This window comes from Alternaria alternata, assembly GCF_001642055.1.
Source record: "Alternaria alternata strain SRC1lrK2f unplaced genomic scaffold CC77scaffold_15, whole genome shotgun sequence".
NCBI lineage: Eukaryota > Fungi > Ascomycota > Dothideomycetes > Pleosporales > Pleosporaceae > Alternaria > Alternaria alternata.
In genome coordinates this window covers 688,857-703,563 of record NW_017306204.1, presented here as the reverse complement: position 1 = coordinate 703,563, position 14,707 = coordinate 688,857, and the positions used below count along the sequence as shown (strand labels likewise).

General features: G+C 51.8%; 6 protein-coding genes across 6 annotated transcripts; 3 read left to right on the top strand and 3 right to left on the bottom strand.

Moving 5' to 3' along the window:
* Positions 1 to 228: 228 nt before the first annotated feature.
* CC77DRAFT_1063324 (hypothetical protein) lies at positions 229 to 1,728 on the top strand (the record flags this gene model as incomplete). The annotated part of the gene is made up of 3 exons (XM_018528619.1): positions 229 to 426; positions 480 to 1,221; positions 1,277 to 1,728. 3 exons carry the CDS (start codon positions 229 to 231, stop codon positions 1,726 to 1,728), a joined length of 1,392 nt encoding a protein of 463 aa, XP_018384122.1.
* A 61-nt stretch (positions 1,729 to 1,789) lies between these two features.
* Positions 1,790 to 4,583, bottom strand: CC77DRAFT_207490 (Ran-binding-domain-containing protein). The gene is made up of 2 exons (XM_018530638.1): positions 4,404 to 4,583; positions 1,790 to 4,316 (listed from the first exon to the last, which is right to left on the bottom strand). Exons 1-2 carry the CDS (start codon positions 4,422 to 4,424, stop codon positions 2,076 to 2,078), a joined length of 2,262 nt encoding a protein of 753 aa, XP_018384121.1. The 5' UTR covers positions 4,425 to 4,583; the 3' UTR covers positions 1,790 to 2,075.
* Positions 4,584 to 4,776: 193 nt separating this feature from the next.
* CC77DRAFT_967119 (hypothetical protein) lies at positions 4,777 to 7,525 on the top strand. The gene is made up of 4 exons (XM_018535743.1): positions 4,777 to 6,339; positions 6,390 to 6,562; positions 6,614 to 6,752; positions 6,806 to 7,525. Exons 1-4 carry the CDS (start codon positions 4,906 to 4,908, stop codon positions 7,187 to 7,189), a joined length of 2,130 nt encoding a protein of 709 aa, XP_018384120.1. The 5' UTR covers positions 4,777 to 4,905; the 3' UTR covers positions 7,190 to 7,525.
* A 66-nt stretch (positions 7,526 to 7,591) lies between these two features.
* On the top strand, positions 7,592 to 9,087 carry CC77DRAFT_207092 (DUF572-domain-containing protein). The gene has a single exon (XM_018530635.1). It carries the CDS (start codon positions 7,742 to 7,744, stop codon positions 8,825 to 8,827), a length of 1,086 nt encoding a protein of 361 aa, XP_018384119.1. The 5' UTR covers positions 7,592 to 7,741; the 3' UTR covers positions 8,828 to 9,087.
* On the bottom strand, positions 8,788 to 9,984 carry CC77DRAFT_1022230 (NAD(P)-binding protein). The gene is made up of 2 exons (XM_018525419.1): positions 9,408 to 9,984; positions 8,788 to 9,321 (listed from the first exon to the last, which is right to left on the bottom strand). Exons 1-2 carry the CDS (start codon positions 9,969 to 9,971, stop codon positions 9,061 to 9,063), a joined length of 825 nt encoding a protein of 274 aa, XP_018384118.1. The 5' UTR covers positions 9,972 to 9,984; the 3' UTR covers positions 8,788 to 9,060.
* Positions 9,985 to 10,316: 332 nt separating this feature from the next.
* CC77DRAFT_940106 (alpha/beta-hydrolase) lies at positions 10,317 to 13,391 on the bottom strand (the record flags this gene model as incomplete). The annotated part of the gene is made up of 5 exons (XM_018534713.1): positions 10,317 to 11,105; positions 11,161 to 12,395; positions 12,444 to 12,701; positions 12,748 to 13,000; positions 13,050 to 13,391. The coding sequence occupies 5 exons, from the start codon at positions 13,389 to 13,391 to the stop codon at positions 10,317 to 10,319; spliced, it is 2,877 nt and encodes a 958-aa protein (XP_018384117.1).
* Positions 13,392 to 14,707: the final 1,316 nt, after the last annotated feature.

Genomic DNA, 14,707 nt, shown 5'->3' with positions numbered 1-14,707 from the left:
TCATGTCGGCTGGATGGACATGTCTTCGTGTGACGCGAGCGTGTTCCAGGGCTCGAGCTTGTAGTCGCCAAATCACTAGCGTGAGTTGCGGAGCATCATGCATGGCCCCGCCCGCATTTGACTGAACCCTTGGTTGACCGACTGATCTGACGACCACTACAACATCCTTAGCTCTCACCCAACACACAACCCCTCTGGATCTTGCTTCCCTTCTGGACTATCGTAGCTATGGATTCCGCCTACGACCACATCCAGGAGGAGAGCTACCCGCAGGACCCCACCAAGCAGTCGTCCGCCAGCGGAGATAACACCCACCAGGAGACAGCCAACAACTTCAACGCCGAGTTCCAAGATGCTTATAAAGCCATATCGAGCAGCCCTTGGGCTGCGCGCTTGGGAGGGTTCCTGGGTAACGTGAGGAAGCAGGTAAGACAGCGGTGTGTAATTGTGCGCTCACCTGCTAATTACGTGTGGCATAGGGCGAGCAATACTACGACAATGCGAGCAAGCAATATGCGCCATTGACCAAGAACGCTCAGGCTAGTGTTTCCAACATCATCAGTCACGCGCGAAAGATTTCCCTCCAGCCCGGCGACGCTTCAACCTCCAAATCCGCATCCACCGACAAGGACGCTTCTGCCGAGAAGGCAAAGGAAGACACGGAAGCCCACCCCGACCGTCCTGAGTCCCTTGCCGCAGACATTGTAAAGGAAGCAGAAGGCATACTATCGCGCTTCCGCTCCGAAGCTGCTAAAAGGCTCAAAGACGTCGAAAAGGCAGAAGACGCCGCCGACGAGGCACTCCTCAAATTCGGCAGCAATATCCGCAACTTCCTCCGCGACGCTGTCACCATCGCGCCTCCCGAAGCGGGCTCTGAGGCTGACAAGAATGGCGACGTACTCTTCGAGTCCAAGGATAGCAGCGGCAAGAAGGTTGTTCATGCGACACGCTTCGACGCACAGCTCCATGTTATCCACTCGACGCTCGACTCTTTCCTCAAGGATCCTGCGAGCCCGGAGTGGGAGAAGTGGAAGGCAGCGTTTGATGTGGACAAGAAGACTGAGGCTATTGCCAAGGATCTCGAGAAGCATGAGGAGCTGAGGAGTGCAATGGAGAAGTGTGTTCCGGAGAAGGTCGAATACAAGGTCTTTTGGTGCAGATACTACTTCCTCCGTCATGTCATTGAGAGTGAGGAGCAGAGGAGGAGGGAAATGCTCAAGGGTATGTTGACTTCAGTGTGCTGGAGGTGCACCAAGCGCTAACTTCTTTTTTACAGCATCTACACCCACCGCCGACGAAGAGGTAGCCTGGGATGAAGACTCCGAGGAGGAAGAAGAGGAAGAGGAATCAGATGATGACGAGGAGGAGGATGACGAAGAAGAATCTTCCGAGGAAGAAGACTCTGATGACGATTCTGACGACGATAACGCTACTGTTACAAAGCCCTCTACCACAAAACCCACCCCGGCACCCAAAACAAGCACACCCAAGCCAACCGACCTGACCGCCTCTGTCAACACTCTCAAACCTACCGAAGAAACCAGCAAACCTGCCACAACACCTGCAGCTTCAGCACAACCCCGTCGATCAAACGATGAGAAGAGCGTGGCCGATAGCGATGCCAGTTATGATGTAGTCTCTGGAACGACAACAAGGACGCCAAGTGTAGGAGATGGAAAGAAGAAAGTTGTGGCTGAGGAGAGTGACGAAGAGGAAGATTGGGAATAAGCAATGATGAGGATAGGAAATGGTGAAGTAGGATGATGAATATGTGAATACGACTTTGGGTGTACATGGCGTATGGGCGTGTTGTGTGTTTGTTTAGTCGACTCTTTCGGGTCAAGGGCGGAGATGTTGACAGGAATTGCAAATGATGTGAAACATTCTTACTTTGTCTTGTGTTCATGGAAGATTTGATCATGAGTGCTCGCTCGCTCGCTATGCTAAACTACGCTACATAAAGGTGGATTCTCTGGTTAAAGCAAATGGTATCTTGAACGCCGTCATGATGCTATGTATCGCTTGTTAAACGCAAAAACACACGAGGATCTCATTCACTGTGATAGACGAACTCTTCATGGTCCGGCCACACTGCTAGGCGGCGTATCAGGAGACACGCTACCAGGTGTACGAGGTTCCGCTGGATTGCTCGGCCTTTGCGAGAAGCCAGGCTGCCTCAAGGTACGAAGCTGGGGTGGCTGACGGTGACTCTGACCTGGCTGTGTGGTTGCTCGTCTGAGAAGTGGACTTGGGGAGGAGATGTTGCCTAGGCTGTGTCTCCCAGTATGTGAAACATCAACTGAGGATTTTGAACGACTGGATGTTGGGATGGTCGGTGTACGTGGCGAACCAGGTGTACCACCTCGCGACCGAGAGTATGGAGAAGAAGCGCGATGACCCATGGGGTAGCCCTCATAATCATACCTCCCACCACCACCATCTCCTGTCAACGTATCTCCATCACCGTATACAGACCTCTCTTCGTCCCTCCCATCTTGCACATGTTCATGCTCATGCAATTCGTGCTCCAGATATTCCTCTCCTCTCCTCTTGATCGGACTCTCGTCATACGGATCAAATCCAACTCTCATTCTTGCTTCCCTCCTGACCCTTCGCCTTAATTCAGCATCACCACCTGCCCCTACTGTACTGCTATCTGAGAGGAAAAAGTTGAGGAATTCGTCTGGAATGGCCAGGTGGGAGGATTGCTGGAATTGTTGGAGAGCAGTGAGGCGGATAAGCATTTCGAGTAGGGACAATGAAGTCTTGACCGTGGGAAGGGACGTTGGAGCTTGTTGTTGGTACTGTGGTGTTGGTGCCGAAGCTTTCTGGGGAGAGGGAATGATTTGGTTGTGTGGTGTTGGTTTGGGAGAGGTGGGTGTACTAGGACGAAGGTTAAGGGCGGAGAAGCGGCCTAGGAAGTCGGGCGGTGTAGGTGTGGCTGCTGGGGACAGCGAAGAGGCTTCTTCAGTCGACTCTTCTGTTTCCTCGATTTCGGAATCGGAGGTCGGGTCTTCAGTGTATACTTCGAATGCCATCCATTCTAGGTCCAGCGTGGGAGGTAGTCGCCAAGGATACGTTGGTTGCTCAGACTCTGGTGGGGGCTGTTCAGGCTCCGGTGAGGGTTGTTCTTCGAGATGTGGTGTCGATTCGCGCCGGAGTTGTTCTTCCAGCTCTGCTTGTTCAGCATCTTCTTCGTCGTCGCCAATAGTATGTGAGTCATCTGACTCGTAACCAGGTCCCTCTGTATCACGCTCCATCATACGGCGTGGCGGTGCTGCATTGACGTCTCGCTTCAATAACAAAATAGGGTTGTTACTCTCGTTGTCAGAACCGATGTTCAATATCTTACCCGTATCGGCGTAAAAGATCTTGGAGACTTCATGAATAGGTATGATCTCACGGACACCGGCTTGCTCCACACCGTCGTATGGCCCTGGTTGGGGTTCGCCATCCTCGAACTCGTGCATACGACCATCATCTAAGTCTTCGACGATAAGTAGCTGATAGGCAAACTCCTGCAACATGCTATCAGAGGGAATGTGACGGTGGTCAGCCTCATCGGCTCGTCTGCTGTTTTGTCCGAAAGGTGTGGGGTAATCGTAGACATTATCGAGAGGAACCCTCATAAGTGTAACACGTGCTTTGTGCATGACCTCCTTCCATGTTGTTTCTCGAACGTCTTCTTCATGGGCTCGATGAGCATATCCGGCGAACAACATGTACAAGGAGAGGGTAAAGGTCGGTCCAATCTGCTGGGCTCTGGGCTTTGATGCGCAATACTGCATGTCGCCAGAAGTGAGAAAGGTGCTGGCCTGTAGAAGCCGTGATGGCGATACAGTAGCCGGGAGGGTGGTGGAGAGACTAGTACCGGATGTGGTGATAGCCAGATTTATGAGTGGCACAGCATCTTCGATACGCTCCAGCAACCTTTTCATCTCTTCAATGATGATCTTGAGCTCAGCGTCATTCTGATCCCGCGATTTTGCTTTGGAGCTGCCTCTTCTCGAAAGCTGCTCTTCGGCCACAGCCTTTTCCACACGGCTACCTAATGTTTGAATGTCCCATCGAAGAGACTTTGTGAGTCCTACAGCAGACTCGAGTGACGTGTTTCCGCGTGCCGCAATCAGCTCTATCATGTCGATCGCTGGTGAGATGATTTTGATTTTGGAGTCTAGTCTTATTTGCAAATTGGCGAGCTCTTGCTTTTCACGGCCTTCGACCGTCTTCATCAGTCGGCCGCATTGCTTGAGCGCATAGTGGCTGGTGATCGCTATACCGCTTCTGATAGCATAGCTCATAGCCTGCTTGGTCACCTATCACATGTCAGCATGGGCACTGGGTACGAGGAGGATGACTCTGTGTCTGCTTATGACGTATTGGGAGTCAAAGCGTAGTCATACATTTGCTAGGAGTGACTCCATCTTGACCTGTCGATTGGGTTTCACCCTTGTATGGGAATGGTTTGGTGGTGAGATATCTGGGTTAGATGAACCATGAGGTCAGAGTATTGGGTTGCTGGAGAAGGCAACCGGGAATATCTGTGGCAAGTGACAATGAATGCGAGTGTTTGCGTGTAGGTGAGTGTCTTTGTTGCTAGGAGCCCTAGCCAATGTTAGGCAGCGAGGCGTTGAGTCAGCCCCACTCAGCCACCGAAAGCGACCCCGCCAAATCTTGCGTGGGCAGCAACGACGCGGCACATTTTCACTTTTCGCCGACGACACTCGACGCCCGTCCACTTATATACCTCAGTAGTCGCTCTTTGGTTGCAGGACGAATTCACGCACGTTCTCGCCTACTCGTTAACAAGAGCGACATAGTCGTCCCCGAAGCGCATTACACGCACGCCGTCGCTACCCTACCAACCCAACCACACGACACATCCCTGCGACAACCGACGTCACAATGGCCGACAACTGGGAGCAAGAGGAGGAACGCCTCGCGCAGCAGGCGCAGGGCATGAACCTCAACAACACGCCCACTTTCACACCAGGAGCGCAGTCGTTCACCCCGGGCGCGAGCGCTTTTGTCCCCGGCCAAGCCTATGGTGGCTACGGTGGCTACCAACAGTACGGCCAGCAATACGGTGGCTACAACCAGTACGGTGGTCAGCAATACGGTGGCTACCAGCAACAACAAGGCTACCCTCAATATGGGCAACAGTACGGTGGACAGCAGGGAGGATACCCACAGTACGGACAGCAGTACCAGCAGAACTTCCAGGCCCAGCAGCCGCAACAAGGCCAGTCTCCTGTGAGGATAGCAAAGCGAGGCGACGACGTGGCTGTCTCAGACAGTGCTGCGCCTGCTGAGCCCAAGAAGGACGCCCCCAAGGCAAAGGTTCTCTCGATTGGTGGCGACAGCGCACCGAAGGCAAAGGTCTTGTCCATCGGAGGCGACACCACAGCACCAAAGGTCGAGAAGGCAGGTGGCACAAAGGTCCTCAGTCTGGGCACACCAGCCGCGCCATCGGCCGCGAAGGAAAAGGCGGACAAGGAGAAGAGCGTTCCTGAAGCCGGTACCAAGGTCACCGCTGCGAAGGCCATTGAGAAGACTGGCGAGGCTACCCCAGCATCCGCAGGCTCTGGAAGGACTTCGCCAACTCCTTCTTCTGGCCGCAACAGCCCAACACCAAAGGAAAAGGCCATTGAGAAGAAGGCAGCACAGGACATTGAGAAGGAAATGGAGGAAGTGGTTGACGAGGCCACTCTTGCCGAAATCTACGGCAAGGAGCACGTCAACATCATTTTCTTGGGCCACGTCGATGCAGGAAAGTCCACTCTTGGTGGCAGTATCCTGATCTCGACTGGCATGGTCGACGAGCGTACCCTCGACAAGTACAAGAAGGAAGCTAAGGACGCTGGTCGTGAAACCTGGTACATTTCGTGGGCGCTCGATTTGAACAAGGAAGAGCGACAGCAGGGTAAGACTATCGAAGTCGGTCGAGGTTTCTTTGAGACAGAGAAGCGACGATACTCCATTCTGGACGCGCCAGGCCACAAGACATATGTGCCCAACATGATCAGTGGTGCCTCACAAGCCGATGTCGGTATTCTCGTCATCTCTGGCCGTAAGGGAGAGTACGAGACAGGTTTCGAGAAGGGTGGTCAAACCCGAGAGCACGCTATGCTGGCCAAGACACAAGGTGTTAACAAGATTCTCATCGTTGTTAACAAGATGGACGATCCTACTGTGGAATGGTCCGAGGACCGTTTCAAGGAGTGCACTACCAAGGTAGTAGCCTTCTTGAAGGGTCTCGGATACAACCCAAAGACTGACATCAGCATGATGCCGGTCAGTGCACAAACATTCACAGGTATCAAGACCCGTGTGCCAAAGGTAAGTAACTTTTTGTCTGTAAAAGGGATGTGAACTGATTTGGTCAATAGGACCTGGCGCCATGGTACGATGGCCCATCTCTACTTGAGTACCTTGACAACATGCAAGCGCTCGAGCGTAAGCTCAATGCGCCCTTCATGATGCCCATCGCCGCCAAGTACAAGGACATGGGTACTATGATTGAAGGCAAGATCGAGTCCGGTATCATTAAGAAGGAGCAAAAGTAGGTCACGTCTTCTGACATCAGCACCTGTTACTTACTAACCGCACCAAGGTACCTCATGATGCCCAACCGACAGACAATCCACATCTCGGCTTTGTACGGTGAACAGGAAGACGAGATTCCTGGAGCGACTTGCGGTGACCAAATTCGCGTGCGACTCCGAGGTATTGAAGAAGAAGATATTCTGCCTGTATGTACTTTGATCAATCCTCCTCCTATGATCGCTTACTAACTTCTTCGTAGGGTTACGTTCTTTGCTCACCTAAGCGACCTGTCCACTGTGTTTCTCAATTCGAGGCCCAGGTCGTACTTCTTGACATCAAGTCTATCCTTACAGCCGGATTCAACTGCGTGCTCCACGTCCACGCCGCACAAGAAGAGGTCACCATTACCGCTCTGTTGCACAAGCTGGAGAAGGGCACTGGACGTAAATCGAAGAAGGCACCAGGATTCGCTACTAAGGGCATGAGCATCATTGCACGCTTGCAAATTACCGGTACCGCTGGAAGCATCTGTGTAGAGCGATTCGAGGATTACCCGCAGCTGGGTAGATTCACCCTCCGTGATCAAGGTCAGACCATTGCCATTGGCAAGATCACTAAGCTCATCACAGACCCTGAGGCTTAAATGTTGATGTAAAATGATATATGATCGACCGGATGAACAGATCTGGAAGAAGGGTGGAGACGAAGACTAAGTAGCCGATTGATCGACGGCGTTTGGACGCAAGGCCAGCATAGACCAAACATCGAAAACAATATGATTGCGACTATTCTTTCAACATCATACATGAGTTATCTTATCTCGTGGGTCATTATCTAGTCTCTATGTACATTGTTCATGAGGCATCGGAATTGGCAGTGGCAAGTCTACAGTGAGACAAGCCTTTTAGTGCCGTAATCAACAGCAACCTTAATTTACCTTCCAACTTGGGAAGTTCATGCAGCATGCATACATGCTTGGAGGGCTAGCTGGATGCACGTAAATGAAAGCGTGACGTCATACCGCATCTTATTACGAAGGAGCCTCTTCACGTAAGAGTCGCGATCCCTAGGCTGTCTATGCTTACGTCATCCACTCCCGCGGCCAAACTTCGCGACTGCATCACTTCGACACCAAACTAAGCCATCACCCGAACTCAGCGCACGCCGCGCATCTCCCCATACGCACCCGCCCACGATGCAGGGCTTTAACATGGGGCGGTACTACCCGCCTGACGCCTCGAATCCTCCAAGCTTCAACAACTCCTCACACCCACTCGGCAAACGCGCAAACAAAATCTCCAAGGGCATCCTCACCGTCCGCTTCGAACTGCCCTTCGCTGTGTGGTGTGATCACTGCAGTCCTCCCGCCATCATCGGTCAAGGTGTACGTTTCAACGCCGAGAAGAAGAAAGTCGGCAACTACCACAGCACGCCCATATGGAGTTTCCGCATGAAACACAGTGCTTGTGGTGGCTGGTGGGAGATTAGAACGGATCCGCAGAACAGCGAATATGTTGTTACAGAAGGGGCGCGAAGAAGGGACTATGGGCCTGCCGGAAAGGGAGATGAGGCGTTAGCCGAGGGAGACCTCAAATTCCTGACTGAGGAAGAGAAGCAGAAGAGGAGGGAAGATGCCTTTGCAAATCTAGAGGGGAAATTAGAGGACAAAGGGATCGAAAAGAAGAATAAGGAGAGAGTTGAGGAGTTGTATGATAAGGCGGAAGTTTGGAGGGATCCATATGATGTGAATGCGAAACTGAGAAGGGACTTTCGGGAAAAGCGAAAAGTTTGGAAGAAAGAAGATAAACACAAGGAGGGTATGCAAGATAAGTTTAGCCTGGGACTGGATATCGTGGACGAGACGGAGGCAGACCGCACACGAGCTGGGCTGGTCGATTTTGGTTCTACAGCGACGGACGACTGGGGAGTGGGTCATTTGGAGTGGAAACCTCTTTTCGCGGACACAAAGGTGGAAGAAAAGGCCACAAACAACAAGGCTGTTCATCCTTTACCGCCGACGAAGAAACTTAAGTCAGAAATAGCCAGGGAAAAGAGTCGACTGGGACTGCAGCAAACACTTGTCGGAAACACAAAGGCCGCGATTGATCCGTTTCTCCACAGTGGTAGCATGCCAGCTTCCAGAGTCAACTTGGGTATACTGAAGAGGAAGAGAGATACTGATACAAGAGGTCTAGACGCAGCGCCTGAGAATGCAGATGCTGAGGCGCCAACCAAGAAACCTGCTCTGCTTGAAGCTCTGTTGGGCTATGATTCCGATTGATCATACGCTATGTCGCGACGGATGATTCACCGACCTCTGAGCGATTTTACTTCTGCAATCATCGGCGTTTGGGTCAAGGAGCATATGATACCCCATTTCCTATCCGTCACGGTAGTCATTTCTAGTTTTTTTCAATTTTCAGTCGAGCGACATATTAGCAGATATGCATTCCGACTGACGACGATCTGCTCGTGAAAACGCACTCATACGTTCTGCCGCCTCAGAGCCACCTACTACACCTTCTGCTCTTTCATCCACTTTTCCGCCTCCTCCTTGTACTCATCTCTCCACCTCGTTAACGGCGGCCTTTCGTTCACGATATCTCCCACGCTCCACAACATACGCTTCTTGTCCGTCTCCTCTGTGACTTGACCATCCGGACAGATGATGTAAAACTTCTTATCCTGCATCTTGGTGTACATATAGTCTGCAACTTGGTCTGCTGACCATGCGCCTTCCGGTTTTGCTTTGTCGGAGCCGGGTGTATTCCCGGACTACGTTGTATGTCAGTAGTGAGAAATTAGGATGCGCGTGGGGCAGAGGATGTAACAGAGCGCCGAATCAGAGAAAGGTGACTTACGAGGCCGGTGAACGTCCACCCCGGAACCAACAAATGAACACCAATACTAGTTTCTTTCAAATCGTAGCTCAGGTGCTCAGCGAGAGTCTTCACAGCTGCCTTACTAGCATTGTATGCGGCGTTACCAGGTGGGTTCGTAATACCCTGTTTACTGCCCGTGATCACGATCGCTGATGGCCCTTTCCCGTCTCTTTCTTTGAACGAAGGAACATATGCGTTGAGTCCATTGACCACACCACCCAGATTCGTAGCCAAGATCTTGTCAAAGTAATCTTCGTCACCCCATGTTCCTCTTCCGCCTATTCCGGCATTGAGCATAAGGAAGTCGACATCTGTGCCAACTTGTTCGCGAATTGATGCCCAGTCTTGGCGTGAAGACACATCTGCTTTGATGAGTTTGACCTCGCCTTTCAAGCTCATGCCTGCAATTTCGAGGGAAGATTGGTTGAAATCAACAATGGAGACACGCATTGAGTGCTTCAGACAGAGTTGGGCAACGGAGTAGCCGACGCCGGATGCGCCGCCTGTGATGAGAGCGTGGGCTGAGGAGCGGAAGACTGACATTGTAAGATTTGAAAGAGTCGATTTGATGTGAAAGAAATGAAGAAAGAGTTCTGTTTTCGTTGATCGAGAATGGGTAGTGTTGAAGCGGGGTGATGTCACGCGGAGTTACGTTATCTCCGGCGGAGTAACCAGAGGTTAGGTTGACTTCCAGATTGAAGTCATCACAACTTGTGGAACCTTATAATCTAGTCCATCACAGAACGTAGTGCGACATTAGATTGGAGGAAGATTCAAGGAGTCTGAGCCCTATGTGTACGTTTGTATTAGAACTATGGACGAAAGAAAATGGGGTATCTACAACTATGTTACCTAGCTATCCTCGCCGCCTTAAGCTCATTTGCTATATCACTGCTTTCCACTACCAGCAGCAAGTGTTTCCAAACCGTCCTGCGCGGTCTCAAACCTCTCAACACCCGGCCTCTCCGCTGTCTCTCCTTCTCCAACCTTCGCCTCAGGAATACCACTGCTGAAGAGCCCCGCGCCCTGGCCAGCAGTGAAGTACCGCTCAACATGTGGTCTCTCCTCCTTCAAGATCTGCTCATTGACAGTCTCAGTCACCGCCCCCATACTGCCGAGCTGTTTCTCTTCATTCTGTGCGTCGTCAACAGCAGGGGGCGTAGTTATGTTCACACTAGCAAGCGTAAGCGTACTAGCATTAACATCCTTCCCATCCGGTCCATCCACCTTGAGGCTGAAAGGATACGCGATACCGCCCGCTGTCGGACGCGTAGTCAGCGTGTCAGTCGCCGGAATAATAGTACTGTCATTTCCAGGGTTATCTGAAACGATGATGTTCGGAGGCAAGCCAGGGCTGCCGAGCTCGCTTGTAGGAGATGGAAGAGGGGATGCAGAGCGTTCTGGAGCAAGCGTCGTTGCGTTGGCCAGACCTGGATGCGGTACAATCGATTCGATTTTCGTGAGGTCGTCCATGGGTAGTCCAGTTTGACCTTGGTCGGTCACGGCCGAGTGACGTGAACGTGAGCGGGATCGTTTCACATCTGGAGCGGCAAGTCCGGTGGCACGGCTTCGTTCGGGTTTGCTGCTTGCGGTGCCATCCAAGGTGTGGGCTGGATCTTCGACGGAGGTAGAGACTTCGGTGTCGGGGTTCTGATCTGCTTTCTTCTCGCGTACGATCTGTGATGTGTTAGCAACATTATCCTTTGCAGTTCCCTAGGGACATTGCGCTTACAGTGGCTTCGTCGTGTTTGCTACCCCAGCCAGACCACATCGACATACCCCAACTCCTCTTTGCAGCTTTTTGGGCCTTCATTCCCCTTATCCTTCTGCCAGCTAAGGCGGTTGGCGGTGGTGTCTCACCCTCAAAACCCTCGAAACCTTTTTGCATGTCCTTGATACGCTGCTTCTGAATCTTGATCTTCTGCTTGGAGAACTTGTTGTTCCACTGAGCTTGCGCTTTCATCCATTTGCTGACAGGTCCAGTTTTTGGAACGCCGACATCGATGCTTGGGATGTTCAAAGCCACAAGTTCTTCTTTGGGTGCAAGTGCGTAAATACGGCCGTGTCGATCGATACGTTGGCGTATCATGTGGCTCGAGAATGGTGGGATGGGATCACCAGCTCTACCCACACGTGCATCTTGGGTGGCTTTTTTCTCTGCCTTCAATCGTTTGGCTTCCGCGTTTGAAGACTTGGGATCATCTGACGAAGACCCTGAGCCCGCCTTATCCGAGTCTGACGAGCTACTTGAGTCCTTGCTCATGAAGGATATGTCATCGTCATCAAGGATGTCGATGGACTTCTTCTGAGCTCGCGCAAGTGCCCAAGCGCCGAACTGAGCAATACTGCGGTACATGTGCTTTGCTGGTCGAGTGAAGCTCAATGTAGGTGTAACGTGACACAGATCGTCCCAAACTTGGAGCTGAACATTGGTGGGCTTGTAGCTGGCGGCTTGGGCCTGGATGGATTCGGCGGTCTGATTATTAGACGGAGGTGGTATGTATGCCAGTGGTTGGGCAGCCTTGTGCGCGAGGTAGATTTGCTCGTCCCTGAGTAATTCGCCGCCACCCGTTTGGATGAGCAGAGGCGGTAGGCCGCCTAGTGTTGGTTGTAGAACTGGAGAGACCAGAGGATGTGTCAAAAGGTGGTTTGCTGCGTACATCTGAATCTGGTCCTTGATCTCCACACGTACATCCTCAAGCTGTACGGATAATTGACTCTTCGGCCCGACACTGTATTTGCCATTTGAGGAAACCCAGACGTCTTCGTCTTGCCCGGTCGCTGAAGGGTCAACGATGTCTCCCAGAGGTGGGCGATCTCCCGATTGGATTGAGTATCCTCGTACGCGCTCAGCCTTGGCCTCCTTCTTCGCTGCACGATCTTCCTTTTTGTCTAAGTTGCTATCCTTCCCGGCGGTCTTCTTGGATGAAGTTTCGATTTCGAGCATATCATCGGCGTTGGGCGGTGCTATGTCGTGTTAGTGATACGACAGCAAGCTGAAAAGAATCAACTTACGCCAGCTCATACTCGGCTTGTGGATAAAGCCGTGTGAGGGAATGTAATCCATCTTATCATCTCCTCCGAGACTGGGAAAACTGTGTGTCAGGTCTACCCAGGGACTAATCAGGATTGCACCTGCGGGTAGTGGTATGCCTTGGTCGCGCAATGTCACCAGCATGCTCAGAACCATGCCGCCACCCGCCGAGTCGCCTGCCAGTATGATCGTCGTAGGGTCGTGTTTTTCTTCGAGAAGGTAGAGGTAGGCCGCCAAACCTAGCATAGTCAGCATGTGTTCCGAGGTGTTGATGGAAGTACGTACAGTCGTGGAGACCGCATGGGAAAGGAAATTGGGGCGCGAGTCTGTATTTGGGCGCCAACACTCTAGCCTTGAGCTTGCGCGCATGTCGTTGCATCTGATAGCGATGCTCGTCGACACTGCCAAAGAAGTAGGCGCCGCCATGAACATAGAGCATGATGCGGTCGCCTTTGGTGATGGCTAATTGTTTCCTCGCATCGTAGTCTTTGCGCATTTCGATCCACTCAGCTTTCAGCGTCGTCCCATCACGTCTCCACTGTTAAGGTGTTAGCTTGAATCGTACATGAGCATCGGCTCTGCCTGACCTGCCACCAATTCTTTCCTCCTACGGCTTTGATGCCTTCGGGTCCCAATTGCGCATTGAGTAGCTGTGCTGAGCGCTCCAACAGATTGCTCGAGACCTCCACCACGTTTACGTGCACCCAACGCGGCACTGGAACCCATTGCGACGTGAACGCTTGTAGTTCGTCGACCGTATGGAAGGAAGCATAGTGGAGGAAACGGCGGATAAGCTCAAGGCCTTCGTGGTAGGAGATATGCGCCGTGGGTTTCTGCGCAAGCGGGCGACGATTGAGGTAATGCGAGAGGTATGTTTGAATAACCGTAGGCGTAACTGCGGCGCCCACAGAGATGGTGTTGACAGGCATCGCGACTCGGGATCAGGGGTGCGGAGCTATCGGAGATCGCTTGTGGACGCGCCCAACTCTTGTCGCGTAGGAACGTACGGTGTTGTAGGAATTCTCGCACCACCAGAAACGACGAAACGCGTTTGAACAAAGGAAAATGTACAGACAAGGAGAGTTATAAGGGAAGCTTCGTGAGGCTTAGGGGTAGGAGAGTGGAGATCCCCGGATCTTCGTTGCTCTTCCTAACCCCTGCACGACCCACCTGCACGACGTCATCGAGACCCTTTTCTACATTATCCAAGCGTGTGAACCACGAGATGACAGTTGATCGTTACTATGCCCGGCACCCAAGATCAGCAAGATACCCGGCAGTTCGTCATAATTGTAACAAGTCGACCGTTCAAGAGGCATACATTTAGCTTTACTGTAGTATGGCAAACTTGACCTCGGTCAGCTCTTGCCATTGTACCAGTAAGGCGAAAAGATGTAGGTGATGATGATGCGGCGGGCTACCTTGTCGCCTGAAACTCCAAACAACTTGTACTCTGTTGTGTACTGTCGGGATCAGCCCACCAGAATTCGGCTGGGACTATTGGACAACTTACTGGTGTACGTACTAAGTTGTGGAACTACTGTAACGGAATTGCGGACTAGTACGGAGGGTCGGACGTTGGTAGTACAGTAGGAGCAAGATCATAATTCCGCATCTTGATAGCTCACCACAATTCACATGAGATGGATTGAGCATTAGCACCGCAAAAGAAGATGTGGCCAAGTCGTCGTGATGATTGCATAAGATTAGTCAAGCCTAGGCAATGACGATAGTGAGTTCGAGATCAGGAAAGGCGACTGGTACCAGGCCTTATAGACTTCCAAGGTGTAGAAGGCAAGCAACGCATCAGTGGTGCCCGATCACCCTCAGCATGAAGTGCGCTTTCTGCAGAAGAAGCTGCGACTAGAAAACCAAGAACAGAGATGGGGGAATAGATCAGTTTAAAGACAAAGTCAGAGATAACAGAATATATACCTAGGTAGAATGAGACCCAATACTATCGTACGACTCGATCTGCCATCTTAATTTACGTGTCTTCGGTCAAGTGTCGATGCAGGAAAAATAGACGTAAGTGCAAGCCCTTGTCGGAGACGTGGTAGACGTTCTGTACCAGCATATCCGCCGCACACTTTACCTAGTTACTAAGAACGAACTTGAATACAAAGGTGGCGCATAACGGCAGGACATGCTTGTCCATGCAGTCTTCAGAAACAGAGGTGTGAGCCGCGTGTGACGGAGAAGATGTCACCCTGCGATAGGATGTACGAAAAGTTATTAATTCGAT

Coding starts and splice junctions, on each gene's coding strand:
- CC77DRAFT_207490 (XM_018530638.1), bottom strand. CDS start 4,424: ATGGAGTCACTCCTAGCAAAT. Junction 4,317..4,403: donor TGGAGTCACTCCTAGCAAAT/GTATGACTACGC, acceptor GACATGTGATAG/GTGACCAAGCAGGCTATGAG.
- CC77DRAFT_967119 (XM_018535743.1), top strand. CDS start 4,906: ATGGCCGACAACTGGGAGCAAGAGGAGGAACGCCTCGCGCAGCAGGCG. Junction 6,340..6,389: donor TCAAGACCCGTGTGCCAAAG/GTAAGTAACTTT, acceptor TTTGGTCAATAG/GACCTGGCGCCATGGTACGA. Junction 6,753..6,805: donor AAGAAGAAGATATTCTGCCT/GTATGTACTTTG, acceptor ACTTCTTCGTAG/GGTTACGTTCTTTGCTCACC.
- CC77DRAFT_207092 (XM_018530635.1), top strand. CDS start 7,742: ATGCAGGGCTTTAACATGGGGCGGTACTACCCGCCTGACGCCTCGAAT.
- CC77DRAFT_1022230 (XM_018525419.1), bottom strand. CDS start 9,971: ATGTCAGTCTTCCGCTCCTCAGCCCACGCTCTCATCACAGGCGGCGCA. Junction 9,322..9,407: donor GGTGGACGTTCACCGGCCTC/GTAAGTCACCTT, acceptor CATACAACGTAG/TCCGGGAATACACCCGGCTC.